The sequence below is a fragment of the Mangifera indica genome, chromosome 9, assembly GCF_011075055.1.
Source record: "Mangifera indica cultivar Alphonso chromosome 9, CATAS_Mindica_2.1, whole genome shotgun sequence".
Taxonomy (NCBI): domain Eukaryota; kingdom Viridiplantae; phylum Streptophyta; class Magnoliopsida; order Sapindales; family Anacardiaceae; genus Mangifera; species Mangifera indica.
The window spans coordinates 593,781-612,671 of record NC_058145.1 but is presented as its reverse complement, the minus strand read 5'-3'; the positions used below and the strand labels follow the sequence as shown (position 1 = coordinate 612,671).

Genomic DNA, 18,891 nt, shown 5'->3' with positions numbered 1-18,891 from the left:
GATTTCTAATCAAAATTTCAACATCAACACCTCTGGTTTCTCTCAATACATATTGTTTGTATTTTTCGACTTTGTGTCTAATGATACTATTCATTTCATCGATAATTTTCTTGCATCAATTTTAAAAATTCATAATTTTTCTCTAATCTAAGTTTTAAAAAGTTACATTTTGCCTTTTGAGGTTTCAATATTTTCCTTCCTACAACAACACTCTCTCTCTTTGAATCTAAGTGAATCTTGAGATGAAAGAGAAAATGAATTAGTCAATGGACAATGTCAAAGAGACAGAGCACTAACGAAGAGAGCATTTAGACAGAGAAGATGGGTTGTTGCACAGATTCTAGTCACCAGAGAAGAAAGGAAAAGATTGAAACCTTAAGGGGGAAATATAACTTTTCAAAATTTAGATTAGAGGAAAATTGTGAGTTTGTAAAACTAAAGTGAAAAAATGAGATTATTTTTTTCATATTATTAGTTAAATAACAATTATACCTTTAATAATAATAGATTTGTTAACTTTAACCGTTAATAGATGATTATTTAGATTTTTGAAACTTAGTAGTGAGAGTTTGACAATGAAATAAAGCTTGGGTGGCAACGGGTCTTTTGGCTTTTTATATCAAAGCTTGACATTTGGTTGTATACTCGAATTTTAAAAGCTGAGGTGTCGGGTAAAATTGGGAATACTAAATAATAAAAGTTTAATATAAGATTTTAAGGATGAAAATATAAAATTAAAAACTTTTAAAAATTTATTAAAATTATAACGTATGCTTAAACTTTTGAGCTTAGACTTGGTTCAAAAAAATATTTGAACTGCACGAGTTCTGAGCCGAGCACAACACAACGTGCCTGATCTTTCCGGAATGGTAACATGAATAGAGAATCTACAAGGATGAAGTTGCTTAGATTTTTTCTCATGGGATTGAAAAAGTCAAACTGTTCTGCCTCAACATAACCAAGGAGACAATTTACTATTTAAGAACAGAGTAAACCCAACAGTGGGATTGAACAAAGTCACAAACAGCATAACCAAGGAAACAATTTACTGTTTAAAAGCAGAAGAAACCCAGCAAACAAATTACTAATGAAAGCTAACCAGGATTATATTCTTAATCAATGAAACATGGCTCCTCTGGCTTCTCTATTGTCGGTAGGCTTGCATTACCATCACACCGACTAACAAGAAGCCTGTTAATAACAAACTGAGAAGGATAATAGATGGCACCAGCGCTTGACGAAATCCCACCGGTCATGAGCCATTCATCTTGCCCATTCCTTTGCTTCTTTACAATATGGCGACGCCAAGCCGCTTGTATATAATATGCTGCCCAAGTCCTCCATTGCTCCGAGTAATACCTTAAGGCATGCTGGATCTGAGTCCTTTTAAACTGCTTGCATAATTTTGAGGCAACAAGCTTCATGTCATCGGCCGTTAGATAAAAGGCTTCAACTTCAGTAAAAGTTCTAATGGTTCTAGCTGAGATGGGAAGGTTATTAGTTGAGGAATGAGGATCAAGAGACCATAAAATAAGATCTAGTCCAAAGAAATCGCCATCCTGTAAAATGTCAGCATTAAACAGACTGGTTCCGCCTCCCTCGGCAGCCATGCTCATTAGCTCACCTCGCATGACAAAATGCATGTCTTCAAATGGATCACCCTTCTGAACTATTTCTATTCCCTCATTGTACATCCTGAACTTGAGAAGGTTGCACACTTCCTCCAGAACATGTCTATCCATCTTGTCAAATATTGGCACCTTTAACACATGCATTCAATAAAAACAGTGAGAAGAATTGAAAGAGGGTTGATAAGCCTTTTTGATACTACCGAATGAATATTTTGAAGCAGCTTTTTATTTTAAAGAAAATAAGTATTATTCCATGTCTAATCACATGATAACTCGTTAATGTTTATACTTGTGTTTGGGTTGGATCTCCATGAAAGTTAGCACGAAGAGGTGAGATTTTGTCTCACATTTATATACCCATACCCAATTCAACTCTCAGTCAATGTAAGACCCCTACCCTAATTACACATTGAACCAACAATCCATCACTACTTACAACAAATTCAAACTCCACCAAACCAAGTTAATGCCAAAAAACCTCCCCTTAACTGATCGTTGTTTACACCTTGGGTTTTGATACCACTTGTTTCGTTTTACATAAGTGGTATTGGACGTTTCCCATACCAAAAGCAGAAAGACTTTTTCCTGCACTTATAGGTCCACACCTTACTCAATTCTCAAACAATGTGAGATTTGAAATTTCTGAAAGTTTTCTCCTATGGTCAGTGCATCAAGTATTATTTAAATACGAAACTTACATTCCTGAGCAGAGTTAAGCCGAGTGCACTCTTTGTGGTCCTTCTAAGGCTCTTGGGAAGACTATCAAGCGAACTGTCTACATCACTTCCTCTGGTTTCTCGCCATAAGAGTAGTCTATGGTTCCTAATATCCCTCTGCAGCTTCTCAGGTAGCGTTTTGAACCCCGACCACTCCTCTATCTCTTGTCCATCCAATCTTTTCTCCTCTGATCTTACACGTTTTGACTGCATATATATCTGTACGTTTCACACAAATCCAAAGCTCTCTTTATGTTCATAGAATAAAATTTACACATGTTATACTACTTCATCTCTTAAGCATTGGAAACAGAATAAAAGGAAATACAAATCCACCTGCATATTTCCAACGAGATAGAGAAAAAACACCAAGCCGGATAATGTAATTGAAATTGCGAAGACGTTTTCCCAGACATAAGAACTTGTTTGGAGGTTTTGGCCGAAACAACTGCAAAAATTTGAAGCAGTGGTAATATATACTTATATAGACATCGACATAAATCTTAGAAAGTTATAAGATCAGTTGAAATTCATAGCCAGTTGACGTGGCAACACAAACCTGATATATATATGTGTGTGTGTGTGTGTGTGTGTGTGTGTGTGTGTGTTTAATCATATATATGGCACAAACCTGAGATTTTGCAGGCCCCATAGAAAGGAATGAAAGAACTTCACTGGAAAATCTGTGACCTCAACGATACCAGATTGAAGAGCATCCAGGTATATTCCAAAATTAAAGAGAGTTGTATTTGGTATTTGTATGGGACACAAATCGTTTAACAGAGTGTAGTTTCCTAATTTGTCATGACAGTAAAAAGACGTATGAGTGCATTGATGTGTTGGGTGATTTGTGCAGGCTCTCTTCCAGCATGCAGTCTCTCTTTCTATGGCCAAAAAGAACCACAAGGCTCCATATACCTAAATACAACAAGCATATAACTTGTTTCAGACTAGGGAGAAATTATATGTTACCATGATATTATGGTTGGCCTTCACCTCCCCTAGGTTTTGCTTTTTGAGACCCCAAAAGTTAAAATTAGTATCCCTAACCTTCCTGCAGATTTCAAAAATTCCCTCAAACGTCCCCTCCCAAACTGTTTTATAACTCTATCTGTTAGGTTTATTGTATTTTTATAATGGAAAATATATAAACCCCCTATGTATAAGTATATAACAAAAAGCCTCAAAGAAATTAGAAATTGTTTAAATCCCTTTCCAATAAAACCAAGCCCTCAATTCCAAAGGAATGAAAGATAAAAGATTTATTTTAACTTCCCAAATAACCTTTATGCTTAGGATTAAACAGGTGTTAGAAAGTTTAGCTTACATGGCTCGCAAGCATGAAAACAAGAAGATTGAATGCAGCTTTGGCGAATGTACAGTCATCAAGTCTGTAAGTAGTCCTTCTAACCATTTTAAATAATGGGTAGATCCGCATTACCCTGGGTAAGTATTGGATAATAACAAAGAAAAGCAACAACTTCATTGCTTTAGGATATTTCGAACCTCCATTGATAATGAAAACCATAACCTGGACAGAAGCAAAGACTTACTATAATATCTCTAGCTAGGTAGCAATTGACTTGGTATAATATAACTAAATGTGGACAAAGAAGTAGAAAATATAGCTGAAAATTTAAAAAAGAGTAAGCCTTAACTTGCCTGTGGAAGTGGAAGAATGGAAAGAAAGTTAATCAGGAAGAAACGTCGCAGATATCGCAAGCGAATACCTGAATAATTACGCAGTGAGAGAGAGATATAGATCAAATGAAAAGAATCCATGATAGAACGAAGAGCAATAGCCACATCCCCCAACTTCTTGTCTATTCCAATGCACTTTTTATCATCATTGATCACTGGAATGTACAAGAACAAAGGATCCAAGGATATGGCAATCAGACTTGATATCAGAAAAGCCAAACCCCAAAAAGGCGCTTGCGAGTCAGGGATTATTCTTTTCAAACTCAACCCTGCTAGTACTCGGGGATAAGTTCTTACCGGCCGAGGCCTTAGCTGGACAACTTCTATATCCATATACCTAGTCGAACAGAAAAGTGTTTAAAAGATATTTCAATATGATTTACAGAGATTTCGAGAAGTGGAATGAAGGTTTTTCACTCAAAGGCTAAGCAAATATAGATTAGGATGGCATGAACTAGAGAAACGCTAACACTCTTATATATATTTCAATCAACCCCTCTTAGTCAAAAATAGTGTTTCCTCGAAGTTTCTCTCAAGTACTACAGATAAAATATAACAATAATAATATTAAGTAGTTGTATGTTAGCATTTGAACTATATCAATTCAACATTGATAAAGCATCATGATATAAAATAAAAGTATCGTAATTGTTGGGATAAAGTTAGCGTGTGTGTGTGTGTATATATATATATATATAAACTATAAAGTAAACAATTATTTAACGGTCAGTGGAGGACACTTAATCCAAGAAAATCGCATTTGAGAGAGAAATTTAAGTTTGAAGGATTGAGAAATGAGAAAGATGAAAGAAAGAAAATTAGAGGCAATTTGAAGACAATGAAAACGAAGCCAGGAGTTGAGGCGCACTTGACTTGATTATAATCTAGTTTAAGGGTATATGGTCAATTATGTAAGTCTACAAATTTAGGATTAGGTTTAAGTAGATATCAATAAATTTTTAACTGTTTAAAATTTTATATTTATATTCTAAAATCTTGTATTCTAACCTTGAAGATAGTAGAGAATTAGTAAATATTTAAATAATATTTAAAAATTAAGAGACTGAAAAATAATTTTTTAAATCCAGTTCGAACTAAACACTATTTGGTTTAGCTTGATAATATCCTTTTAGGTTGAGTTCATGTGGCTCAAATATTATATTTAAGTTTGTAATTACTCAATTTAATGAGTTTACCATTTAATTCAAATATAATATCAGTAAATCTTTACTCCATGAATCATATACTCAAAGGTTAAAATATTCACTTAAAGGCTAAACAAATATAAATTAGGAATTGAAAAGTGTTTAATTTTTATCAACTAGTTTATTCATTGTTGTGGCCACACCCAACTACCTAAGGACTTCTATATATTTATTAAACATATATGGGTGCCGTGTGGACCTACTCCCCAGATCAATTTCTAGTCTCCTTCGTATCCACCTAACCTGAGTTTAATGTTGACCCTGCAAATTTAACTTCTTGTGAGTTTACTTGTCTCCTAAATCTTAGTTGGTATTGAAGGCAATGAAAATGAAGAAGGGAGAATAGATTAGTAAAGATGATGAGGCATGTGTTGAGGTTTGGCTATTGAATCCAAGCCCTAATTAGGATCTTATTGGCATTGCTTAATTTATGATTTCCTTGTTATGTTATTTTAGTATTCGTGATTACCCCTCCAGAAGAGATCTAATCTTGCATAACAAACCCAATTATTCGACTGATCCTAATATTTAATAAAATTAAGTATATTCAATTTTAATCAGGTATTTAAAATAGAGTGTATATATTAGGAATGACAACGAGAAAGGGTGAAAAGAGGATTTAAATATCCGTCTCCATCCTTGTCCCTACTAATCCTCATTCTAGTCCCCATCTCCAACCCATCCCCATTATGAAGATAAAATTGAATCTCTATCCCCTACCCACGAGGAAAAATTATCTCCCCATTTTTTACCCACGGGAAAAAATCTCTTCCTTGTCCCCATACCTCAAGAAAAAAATACTCTTTTTATACCTTTAATCTACTAAGTGTGACAATTTTGTAATAAAAACTAAAAAGAGGGTGGTAATTTTGTAATAAAAAATATTACATGTATATTTTTTAGAAAATATATATTAAATTTAGAGCATTTTTATAATAACTTTAAATTCTAATATATTAAATTTAGGGGTAGAAACAGGGAATGAAGGGGAGGGATGGGAACTGCAACGATAATTTTTATCTCCATTCTCTTTCTCATCCTATTTTTATAAAATAATTCCCTTTTGATAAAGTCAAAACAGACTGAAACCCTAAATCAAATTAAAATTATCATTCCTTACATATATTATTGTCTTTAATTATCGCTATTTTGCATGTTAATTATCGCTATTCTCGTTCCCATCTCCATTTTTATAAAAAATTCTCTTTTGATAAAGTCAAAACACGCTGAAAACCTAAATCAGATTAAAATTATCATCCCTTGCACATATTATTGTCTTTAATTATCGCTATCATGTTATGTTGGTCTCATTTTGTACGTCAATTACTGTGTAGAAAAGCAAGGCAATACACAGTGACAAGCTAGATTGAAAGGAAAGTCGGAGGGGTTGTGTCATCGACAGTGACTCAACACTTTTGATTTCCCAACAATTCAAATTTCAGCTTGATTCCCCTGTGAATTAAGGAAAGACGATAATTAATATACATTTCCCAGTGGGCCAGTCCGTACTTAACGTCAAACATTCCATAAAAGAACTTAAGTTTCACGTCTTCAATCCATTCTTTTCTTGTAATGTTGTAATTACTGGTAGCAGTCGGCCGGCTGGCAATACCGACAAATTTTAGACAGAGTCTGCAAATGAAGTGGCTTATGTTGGTCCCTCGTTTACGTATCTTTTACACATTTAAATATTTAACTATTTTTAAAAATTTTAACTTATTAAAAATATTTTTTGATATTTAATAAATATTTGTTTATTTTTTTAATTAAATGAGAAGAAAATTTTTAGAGAAAGGAAGAGCACAAAACTTTTCCCTTGAAGAGGGATAAAGATTTTTCGTTATTTTCGTAATAGAAATAAAGACAAATTTTTCAACATTTTGCCATCTCCATCGTCATCTCTATATACTCTCAAGGAAAATCTCAAGGGTTGGTATAGTACAAATGCAAAAATAAATAAAATTAAACAATTTATTTTTGATTGGCGGACTTGCCAAATAACTCATTGGGAGATGACTCGGTCTTAAAAATTCGTGGGCCGACACACCCCTTGGGCCTTGGCACAGTGGATCGCACTGATTTAGGCACAACCCGTTTTTATCTCTACTATAATGGTACAATTAATAAGTGAAAATGATAATATAATTTAGATAAAGCAAAAAATTTTGAGTCAATATGTATAACTTGTTTAATTCAGATTATTGCATTATTAGATTGAACAAACAATTATAACATGTTAAGGATTATATAAATAATTTTATTGTGGATTATAATTACATTTTTAGATTATTTCAGTCGTACTAAAAAAAATTATATTATTAGATTATTAAATTTAATGATTTTTTTTCATATTTTTAATTGTGTCTCTTAATAAATTCTAAATTTTATATTTTAGATCTTTTACTCTCACATATTTAAACTCAATGAAAATATTCACTTCGAATGAACTCAAGTTAAAAACTCAGTTCAACAACTTAGCTCAAGTTCGAGAGCTCACTAATGTCACTACATTGAAACTCTTTCTCTCTTACCACTCATCATTTTCTTTTTTCGTATCACTATTTACCAATCAATCATATAATATGATATGATATTAATAAAAAACAATACATGTTGAGCTCTAACTCGTGTAGGTTGTTTTGAATCTGAGCTAAGGTCAAGCTTACAACACATTACTCATCCATCATATAACAATGTTGCATCAAAACCCTAACTCTGTATTACATCATCCTTCTCTTGTTGAGGAAAATTTACTTTAGAGTTACTTTGGTTGTGTGGATAAAATGACTCATCGTAAATATGAGTATTAGTATCTTATAATACACGATATTAATGAAAAATAATACATATTTTAAGTCATATCAAATTAAGATGATATAGTAGACGTATTGTACAATATGATATATTTTCTATGATAATGCATATTATCGATATAAATTAATATACCTTTTTAGATAAAATGATGATATAATAATGATATATATGATAAATTTTAAAATTTTATAAGTATACAAATAATATGTTATTTAAAATCATTTAATCACATAATGAAACATGTTTATACAACCTCCTCATCTCAACCAGAACTCTCTAGGCGGTTACCAATGTGGAAGCCTTTGTTCTTATGCCCTGTGACTTGAGAAAAATATTCCTAAAGCACAATCAGGAGCATCTTTCGGACAATTTTTCTCTCGTTTCGTCTGATCAACAGCAAGTAGAGCCCGAGATCACTGTAAAAGAACAATAAAATGGTAAGGTGTTGTGATGCATTAAGCAATTTCCTCCAGTTTAAGTTGATTAATTTTGCACCAGAAATACATGAAGACTTCCTCCAGTTATCATACTTCATAACATGGGGTTTGTATGAAGTTAAAAAAATTCTCAAAATTCTTTTAATCATTTTGCAATATAATAAAATAAAAAAAAATTCCTTTATATTTTTTAATAGAATAAATAAATCATTTTATAGATATTATTATAATAAGGGTTTTATAAATCGTCTAACATATCAATATGACACTACTAATAAAAATTAATTATGAACCATATCATAGGCCCTGATCGAGATAGGCCAATAAGACCCATATTTTTACGGACTTTGATATAACATAACTCGTGGGATGACAAACTTTACTATTAAAATTTTCGCCCAACATGATATAATCATTTCTAAATACATGTAATCTAAAAGAACAAACTATAAATGTTTTTTATTCTTATGAGCAACCCTTATTTAAGTTAAACCGTTTTTTCAAATTTAATCACCAAATCGAAAAAATCACTAGGGTCTAAGTTGAGTTAGACATGCATTTACAAAACCTTTGTTACTCAATTTGTTCCTTTAAGGGATATAACACCAAATTCATACGCATTAACTGGCCCAAATTCAAATGCATTTAGTACACATTACTGTTATATTTTTTATGGTAAAAATGAAAAATAAATAATCCTACGTTGAAACTGGCATGTGCATTTACATCCTTTTACAGATTAAGTAAAATTATAGTAAGTAAAATTAGAGGTATGAGGATCCAAATCTAGAAACAAGGATTCATCAGAAGAGCTTGCATGCGAACGAGACGAATTTCCACTAGGCTTAAACCATTCATCTTGCAAATGCAACCGAATCTCTTCTTCGTCCGGGAGAGCTTCTTCAAGCTTCCTTCTCTTATGTTTGTGCCAAGCCTTCTGTATCAACTGGGCTGCGTCAGATCTCTTCGGACCAGCGTAGTAGCTATACAAATGCTCTTGATGTTTAGTGGCAGGCCTGAATTGAGAGACCACAAACTTCAAGTCATCAGCCTTGAGAACAAAGGCTTCAACTTCAGTGAGGGCTCTGACTGTTCTTGTTGAGATGGGGAGGTCGTTGGAGGACTGAAGATTCAGTGCCCAGGAGATGAGTATATCTCCAAAGCAGTCGCCGTCTCTGACATAGTGAGCGTTGTAGAAGCCTGCTCTTCCTCCGTCAGTTGCCACGCTTGAAAGCTTGCCTTGCATGACGAACAGCATCTCGTCGACTGGGTGGCCTTCCCGAACGAAGTAACTGTCCTCTGTGTACAGCATCGGCTTCAGTCGGTCGCATAAGTCATTCAGAAGTGATTCAGTCATGCTTTCAAACAGTGGTACCTTCAATACATCCAAGGTGAACAAAATTTGATTAGTCATTTAAATTCAGTTCAAAATGATAAAGGAGCTTGAATAGTGTTTGAGTCGCCCCGCGTCAGTAGGGGAAAACGCTAGATATTTGTCTATAAAACAAAGCAAGTTAGCTTTTAGGGTGGAAGAGGTAATTTTGAGTCAAACTAGGTTTAAATACAGGTCATTTTAAAAATATTGAGTTCAAGCATAGATTCAAACTCAATAAGCTCCATTTAAATTAATTTAAGTTTGAGCTATCTTAGGTTCGCGAATTTAATTAGTCAGACACCTTCACAACTAAAACATAACCTCAACAAAACAAAACTTTGTAGGTTTGATTGAGTTTGCCCTAAGTCAAACTCATTTCAAGCTAGATTGAGTTAAATAGGCTTAGATATGAACTAAGGCAAACCCGACCACTCCATAGTTTGAGTTCAACCTGAACCGGTTGAATTGAGCCAAAAACTTGGTTCGAATTCAAACTAAATAAATTCAATCTGAACCGGCTTTCATGATTGAGCCAAATTGGTTCATATCAAGCCGTAGAGTTGACCTAGCAATTGGCTTTAATCAGCTTAATTTGAATCCATTCCCATCTAACAGTGATATCAAAGCAATTAGCTTTTGACGGGGGATATCCTGAACTACCGAACAAGTACCTATCCAAGATAAAGAAACTTACTTTCTTGAGCAAATCTAAGCTCAGTTCACTCTTGACTCTACTTCTGAGGTCCCTGGGAAGATTTTTAATCAAATTTTCAACGTCAACACCTCTGGTTTCTCTCCATACATATTGTCTGTATTTCCTGACCTTCTGTTGAAGATTATCTGAGAGCTTTCTGAAACCCTTCCACTGTTCTATCTCTTGTCCCTTTAATCTCATCTCTTCTGCTTTCGCAGTTCTCGACTGTAGGTATATCTGTCAACACGAAACATAGTTTTTATATATTACATTTAAATAAATTATAATCAATTTGATCTTTGAAGTACAAATTATACAAACCTGCATATTTCCAATCAGATAGAGAAAGAACATCAAGCCAGAAAGGATTACCAAAACTGCAAAGAAGTTTTCCCAGATGTAGGAACTCGTCCGAAGGTTTTGACCTAAAGAACTGTAAAAATTTGGATCCCAATGAACTTGTAGCACATGAATAAGATTACATACTCAATAGACATCAGCTAGCACTTGATTTATATGTGAACACAACAGTGCGAGGGGTGAGCAAAATAACTAGATGGAATAGGAAGGAACCATAGGGTATCTGGCGTTGCAATTTTGGATACTACCTAGAAACGGTGTTTATATGGTAGGTTTTGGTTCTAAAATTTATGAAACCTATGTTGTCCAGGTAAGATTCATTTCTATCATTTAAAATTTGTCCTACTTTTAGAACAAGGTATTCAAACCCGCTTAACATAACACAACATCAATAACCTCTCAAATTATTTTTTTGATAATTAAAATTATCTTAATTCAATTGACTAATCTTCTTTGTATTTAACTGAGAGTTATTTTTTTTCATCAGACTTGATCAACTTTATTGAAAGTGTGAGGACTATTCATTCTCAAACTTATGTGATTTGACAATAAGAAGACTTAAGGATGACATTTTATGTTACTTATCTTTTGACTCTCAATACACTTTCAACTCTTTATCACTCTTTACAATACACTACTATAATTGTTTTTTTACACAGATTAGGAGGACAATTTGTCGGTCAACTTTTTCAGCTCACATGCTTTGAAATGAAAGACTTCAAGCACTCATTTATCCTGGAAAATGTCGGCAAGCTAGCTGGATGTAAAATCGTTGCTCCGTGAAACCTAAGAGACATACTGAGAGTGCTTGTACTTAGCCAGGGTGAAGCTAAGCTTGACCAGGCCTAGAGGGGCAAACTCGGGCCAAGAGAGGGGGCCTGAGCCCGGGACGAGTCCCTAGAGCCCATGGATAATAGGTCCCAATGATCGAGCTCGAGGGAAAATAAGGACTGATCTAAACTGTGCATATAAAAACAGAGAGGCCCCATTTACCCACCTCTAGTTAATGCATTTTATTTGCACAGAAAGAAATTTACCTGAGGATTTGCAGGCCCCTTACGAAGGAATATAAAAACTTCTGGGGAAGATCTGTCACCTCTACAATGCCAGACTGAAGAGCATCATGGTAAATTCCAAAATCAAACACTGTAGCATTTGGCTGTTTTGTTGGGCATAAACTGTTTAAAAAAGTGAAGTCTCCCACATTCTCACGACAGTAAAGGGAAATATGACTGCATCCAGGGTGATTTACACAGGCTCTCCTCCAGCAAACTGTTTCTCTTTCTATAGCCAAAAAGTACCATAAAGATCCATAAACCTACAAGATCACAAGATTATTAGCCTCCTAAAATGAACAAAATTTGTTTGATTAAAAATTTGTATCTTACATGGCTTGCAAGCATGTAAAGAAGAAGGTTAAAGGCTACTTTGGTGACTGTAGAGTCATAAAGATTCCTGAAAGCTTTTTTGACTTTTCTGAATAATGGGAAAATCCGAATTAACCTCGGGACATATTGGAAAATAACAATATATTGCAGTAACTTCATTGGGTTCTGAATTTTCGAGCCTCTTATCAGAACCCAGATCACTCCCTGGACAGAGTAAAAACAAAAAATTCGGTGACTTTGACATTATAAAAATATCACATTTTCCTATTCAAACCTTTTATAGGAAAATTTGAGAGTTCAATCTCCTCAATAGCTTCAGGCTCTTTTAATGAAATTTCCTTATTTTTCTTACCTGTGGGAGTGGAAGAATTGAGAGAAAGTCAATGGGAAAGTCATACAGGAAATATTTCCTTGCAGTTTTCCGGGATTTATCGCTTGAAAAACCTGTTCTACTGAGCTTACGAAGAGAGTAAGCATGCAGTCGAAAAATAATATACACGAAATCAAAGAAATCAAAGAAAGACCGGACAAAAATCAGTGCTGTCCCCAAGTTCTTGTCCAGTCCCAGGCACTTTTTGCGATCATTGATCACCAGAATGTACAAGAACAAAGGATCCGTAAAGATTCCGGCCAAAGAGAAGCTCCGCAAGACCCATTTTCTTGATAGTAAGTGATGGAAATTGGTCCAATGATTTAGACAGGCGCCAGTGACACCGAACACAGAACGGTGAAATGATGTCACTGGTAATACTGGTGAACCAGTCCACCTCCATAGCTTCAGCCCTGACATTTTCTTGGGACTTTTTGTAGCTTTGTAATGTTGCCACAAAGGCTTGGCTTCTTCTATGTCCTCATCGAAGCTGAAGCAAGAAAAACGTTAAGGAAGAAACAAGGAAGCACGTAAATTAGCAGAAAGGTTAATGGATTAGCAGGTTTACCTTCTCATATATGGTTTCATAGCTTCTGACAAAGAAGGGCTTGATGTTCTTCAACTAAACTAGCAAATATTGATTGGAGATCAAAATGTATTTTATTTCTGTCTAGTTTGTTCTTATACGCGTTGCCGTGGATCCCCAAACTACATATTTTTTCCAATGACCCGGTTCGCGGAACCACCAATCCGACCAGTCCAGAGACCGGTAACATCATTATGATGTCAATATGGAATCATAAAAATTGAAAATGGATTTTTAAAAAGTTTTGGTCCACGGAGCTTCTTGGTCGGAAGGGGTAATAGTCTGTGGTAGTACTGTATGTAAAGTTGGAGCCAAACCAAACTGACTTTGGCTCAAAAACCAATTCAATTTGATTCAAATTCATTTATTTTGAATATTAAAAAGTTTAAGTCGTTTTAAAATCAAGTCAAATTTGAGCTATAAAGACTTCAAAATAAATGGTTTGATTCAATTTAAATTTGACTTATGACTTTATTTGAATTATGTTAAATAATTGTTAAATGACGTCATTTTATCAATAAAACATGAATTCAAAATATGAATTTGAGTTATATATTCAAACTATAAATTTAAACCATAAATTCAAGTCAAACTTGAATTGAACTATTTTTATTGGAATCAAACTCAAACAATTTTTAATGTTAGTTTGATGAATTCGAATGAAATTATTTTTTATTTAAATTAAACTTGAGTTAAGAGATATTTAAATTCGATTTGATTTATATCTATCTTTAATTGCATGTTCACATTTGAGCTATCGTCAAGTCAATTCCGCGTACATAAAGCATCAAAGATACAAGATAGAAGTAGCGAAATTGTGGGGATAAAGTTAGTATCTAAGCAAAAGTAAACAATTCTTTAATGTTGAATGGAGACGGCACCAAATCCAATAATAAGAAAATCGCATTTGGGAGGGAAAATAAAGTTTGAAGCATTATGAAATGAGAAAGGAGAAGAAAAAAAGAGAGGGAAACAAAAATGTTTGCAAGTTCGATCGCAATGAAAACGAAAGCGGAGCTATTCATTCGAACATTGTTGAACTAAGCCGCTTATAGGTGTATACAAATTGAGACATTCACAACTAATTTTTAATAGTTTATTAATATTATATTTAATTTAAATAAAATATTAATAAATTTTTAATAATTTAAAATTTTATATTTATATCTTTAAAATCTTATTTTAAACTTTAAATATATAAGTTAATTGATGAATATATAAAAAATATAATTTAATAGATTGACTTAAATCCACATTTAATTTAAACTTGAATGAGAGCTTTATTTTGATAATTCGGTTTGTTTACTTATATAATATTATTTATTCTGTCGATAATATTATTTACTCATTTAATAGCATTGTATATCTCGATGATAAGTTTTTAAAAATATTATGGGTCAGTTTGAGTTCAAACTTGATTCGAATATTATAATTTAAATTTAGTTCGAGCTATCTTAAATTAGACTCAACTTAACTTGACGCCCCTGACGAGCAAACCTAGGGTGTGGGAAAAATGTAATTCACTCTTATCATTATTAAACCTAAGTGCCTTCCATATGCCATGCCTTTGCCCTACTCTAAACATCAATGGCTGAATTACCTGCGTAGAAAAAGCAAGGGAATAAAGTTGGTCAAATTAAGGCACCTGCAGCCCAGGAAGTTGAAAGGCAAAGTAGATTGAAGAGATTCCATTGGAGGGCGACTTTCCGCGTAGATAAAGCATTGTAGCACAAGATAGAAGTACCGAAATTGTTGGGATGAGGTTAGCATCATTCGAGCTGCCCAGACACGGGCTAACTCAATTTCAACTCGAATTTAGTGTGACCAGTTTGAATTAAATTTGAGTTACTCAAAAATTTCATTACAAGATCAATAGTAAAATGAATAGTATTATCGACAATTAAATAGTATTATTAATAGGATAAATAATGTTACTAATAAAATGAATAATATCACCAAAAAAAAATAAGTGAAGTTATCAAATTAAAGTTGTAACTCAAATTTAATTTAAATCAAGCTAATGTCAGTTTGAACCAAACTACCTCAATTCTGTTTTACCCATACGCATAAAGGAAAATGTAAACAAATTCTCGATGTCAAGAGTAAGGTACTGTTTATACGAAAAATTCTACCAACATGATTACCTAACCATCTAAATATATTACATGAGAGGTGTAATCGACACATAGGGTTGGACCCGAACCCGACTAGCTCGGGTTTGAAAGTCGGCTCAATTTAATTCGATTCGATTCGAATTTGTTTACTTCAAATATGAATTGAGTTTGAGTTAAGTGGTTCAACTCATTTTAGAATCAAACCGAACTCGAGTTATAAAGAGTTCTACTCAGCTTGATAGGCAAGCTGGAGAGATAGTCTGATTTAGTTTCGATTCGAATAATATTAAATAATTGTTAAACTACGCTGTTTTATTAATAGACCGTGAATTTAAACTACGAATTTTAGTCATATATCCGAATCATGAATTTGAACAATAAATTTGAGTTAAACTTGAATCGAATAATTTTTATTCGAACTGAACTTAAACCATCGTTAATAATGATTCATCAAACTCGAATCAAATTATTTTTTATTCGAATCAAACTCGAACTAAGAGATATTCGGATTTGGTACATTTTGTATCCATCCCTACCAACACTACTGATATTGTCTTTGAGACTAATCATGTCAAGTTATTTAAGTAGAAATTTGGAAGAGGCCATAGTTTTATTGTTCCTAATTACCAGACGCCTTATCCCGTAGAATAGCACCGATTATTCTACTGTTCCTCTTGAATTCATAACTCATTTGATTTTTTTCTTCCCTTAAATTTTAGTTATCATTATTTCACTTTCGGTATGTCATGTTTTCCCCAATCCAAACGTCAATGGCTGTGTCAAAAAAGCAAGGCAATAAAGTAGATCAAAGTTAGGAAGCTTCAGAGTAGAAGCAAGGGGATAAACGCAGAGCACCTTCAACAGAAAGTTGGAGGACTTGAGTCATCGACATGACATCTACTCAGACTTCAGATTAGAAATTTGATTTCTCAGTCAAATACAAAATTATATTACTTCATATTTCAGAGTAATTCCCGTATTAAAGTTAAAGACCCCGGAGACGCGTTGCTAAACTAGCTTTCCCTAGAGTTATCGATTTGCTGATCGGGCTTCCTCAAGTGGGATCCATTTAGGATTAAATACGAATCGAATTAAATTTAGATATCACCTAACTCAAGTTTAGTTTTAATAAAAAATAGTTCGATTTAAACTCATCGAGTTAACAATAAAAATGATTTAAATTAAGTTCAAATAAAAATGATTCGATATGAGTTTTATTCGAATTTATTAGTCAAATTAATGATTGAAATATGTGATCCAAATTTATGATTCATTAACAAAATAACGTCGTTTAATAATTATTTAATATAATTCGAATTGAATTACTAACCAAGTTCAAACTAAATCAAATCGTCTATCCAGCTCATAAATCAAATCAAATTGAATTCTCTATAGCTTAAGTTTGATTTGATTTTAAAATAAGACGAATCTCTTAACTCAAATTCGATTTATATTTAAAATAAATAAATTTAAAACAAACTAAACTAATTTTTTAGCCTAAACCAGCTCGATGCACGTCGAGCCCTAGGCTCATCAACTTACCATAGACATGTTACTGCAACTGGGAACAGCACATTGATATAAAGTAGATGGGCATGGAGCTTGTAGCTTCGCGAAGGAAGGTTTTGAAAAAAGATTCTTTGCCATACAAAACATGAAATTATTAACTACCGTACTTGTTATTGCAAAGACTTAATAGAATGGCTAATGGCAATACAAGACTAAAAAGAAAAAACATATGAAAAAAATTACCCCGAGTCTTCTTAAAATCAATCCGTAAAATAATATATATAATTTTATATATAAATAATGATATATTATTATATAATTAAAAATTATTTTATTTTTAATTTAAAATTATTTATTTATATAATAATATATTATTATTGTATATATAATTATACATATAATACTACTAAAAAATAATATCATTGAAGTGTATGCATAAGGAAACCCTCACCATTCTTTCGAACAAATGGGTTCTTGCACCATTCATACGAAGTTAATTATCCAACAAAATTCTATTAAAATACTGTTACGAGGCATTTGATTCAAATTAATTAAAGATTTTACTCAAATAATTTATTTTTATTATTAACATTACCTATAAAAAATTTTGTAATTTTCTATTACCAATATTAATATATGATAAATAATATAAAAAATAATTCAATTATTTCTCTCAACACTTTAAATATGATATTAAAAGATTAATAAGATAATAATGATTTTATTATAATTCTATCCTTGTTTAAATTTTTTTAAAGAAAAAAATATTCTTATTTTCAATTAATATAACAACAGATCAGAAAAAGATTTTAAAATTAATTATACTCAAAATTTGTAAGATATTTAAGTAAAATAATATATTAATATTTTTTTATTACATTAAATTAAATATAATATTTATTTATACTTATCAAACATAACCGCAGAACTAAGGATTTAGGTGAACACCTTAATTCTATCAAAAAATCCTTTTCTATTTAAAGAAAGACAAGCTGAACGCTTAGTTTGATGGATCAAATTGCCACATCTAATGGTGTAACATAACTCATCAAGTTGTGTCTAAAATTTGTGGATAATACGAGACAACGGTTAACTATTACCTATAGTTACCAGTTACAAGGATGCCAACCCAACCTAAAGCATAAGAAAAAAGTTGACATAGAAGGGCCTAGTTTGCTACTATAGCGGTCCAACTAAGATAGGTATAGGCTTCGACAACAAACCCTGTGAGTCAACCTGACACAATCTATTACTATTGATAATTTAAAAAAATTGTGTAATTAAAAAAATTTTAAAAGAAAATTAATGGATAGCCCAATCTGTAAAATTCACTAGTGTGCAAACTTTACGCCTAATTCGATCTGATCCTGATCCACTGTGGCCTCTAACCGAAGATGTGAGGCTACTATTTGACATTAAGAGCGGACTGGGCCACTGGGAAATGTACATCCATTATACATTTGAAGTACTGAGAAATCAAAGTGTGGTGTCCCTGTCGATGACACAAACCCTTCGACTTTCTCTCCGATCTATTCTGTCATTATTCCCTTGCTTTGGGCAAACATCATATGCCGTAGATGGAATATTTATAATTAAATAAAAATATTACGTACATTCAATTTTAAATATCTAATTAATATTTAATTAAATATTTATGTATTTAAAAATTCAGTTTATACAATTTTATTAATAATCAAGAGGAAGAGACAAGTAAACAAGTTGCATTGCAGGTTAGGTGGACACGAAGGAGAGATCAAGGTGATTGGGTGAGGAGGTCCACATCAACGCGTATATGAATAATCTTAGATGACAAGAATTAAACAGTTTTCCATCTCTAGTTCATACTCTTTTGATGTCCTTATTTATAGATGCTTAGCCTTTGAGTGAAGATATATCCTTCATTCCACTTCTCAAAATCTCTGTCAATCCTATTAAAAAATCTTGTAAGCACTTTTCTGGTGGACTCGATATATATATATATGGATATAACT

At 32.7% G+C, this 18,891-nt stretch overlaps 2 protein-coding genes across 2 annotated transcripts; both read right to left on the bottom strand.

The window, feature by feature from the left end:
* Nucleotides 1–1,106: 1,106 nt before the first annotated feature.
* Nucleotides 1,107–4,381, bottom strand: LOC123225621 (cyclic nucleotide-gated ion channel 1-like). The gene is made up of 4 exons (XM_044649717.1): nucleotides 4,010–4,381; nucleotides 2,676–2,795; nucleotides 2,330–2,566; nucleotides 1,107–1,760 (listed from the first exon to the last, which is right to left on the bottom strand). The coding sequence occupies exons 1-4, from the start codon at nucleotides 4,379–4,381 to the stop codon at nucleotides 1,113–1,115; spliced, it is 1,377 nt and encodes a 458-aa protein (XP_044505652.1). The 3' UTR covers nucleotides 1,107–1,112.
* A 4,748-nt stretch (nucleotides 4,382–9,129) lies between these two features.
* LOC123225300 (cyclic nucleotide-gated ion channel 1-like) lies at nucleotides 9,130–13,366 on the bottom strand. Its single transcript, XM_044649234.1, has 7 exons — nucleotides 13,260–13,366; nucleotides 12,674–13,181; nucleotides 12,322–12,525; nucleotides 11,971–12,251; nucleotides 10,895–11,006; nucleotides 10,574–10,810; nucleotides 9,130–9,879 (listed from the first exon to the last, which is right to left on the bottom strand). Exons 1-7 carry the CDS (start codon nucleotides 13,277–13,279, stop codon nucleotides 9,244–9,246), a joined length of 1,998 nt encoding a protein of 665 aa, XP_044505169.1. The 5' UTR covers nucleotides 13,280–13,366; the 3' UTR covers nucleotides 9,130–9,243.
* Between the last annotated feature and the right edge of the window lie 5,525 nt (nucleotides 13,367–18,891).

What these genes read in the sequence shown, in the direction of transcription:
- LOC123225621 (XM_044649717.1), bottom strand. Translation starts at nt 4,381, where the DNA reads ATGGATATAGAAGTTGTCCAGCTAAGGCCTCGGCCGGTAAGAACTTAT. An exon ending in GGAAATATGCAGGTGGATTT is followed by an intron (nt 2,567 to 2,675) that starts GTATTTCCTTTT and finishes TGAAACGTACAG; the next exon opens with ATATATATGCAGTCAAAACG. An exon ending in GCTTAACTCTGCTCAGGAAT is followed by an intron (nt 1,761 to 2,329) that starts GTAAGTTTCGTA and finishes CATGTGTTAAAG; the next exon opens with GTGCCAATATTTGACAAGAT.
- LOC123225300 (XM_044649234.1), bottom strand. Translation starts at nt 13,279, where the DNA reads ATGAAACCATATATGAGAAG. An exon ending in ATGAAACCATATATGAGAAG is followed by an intron (nt 13,182 to 13,259) that starts GTAAACCTGCTA and finishes TTCTTGCTTCAG; the next exon opens with CTTCGATGAGGACATAGAAG. An exon ending in AGGGGCCTGCAAATCCTCAG is followed by an intron (nt 11,007 to 11,970) that starts GTAAATTTCTTT and finishes AAATTTTTACAG; the next exon opens with TTCTTTAGGTCAAAACCTTC.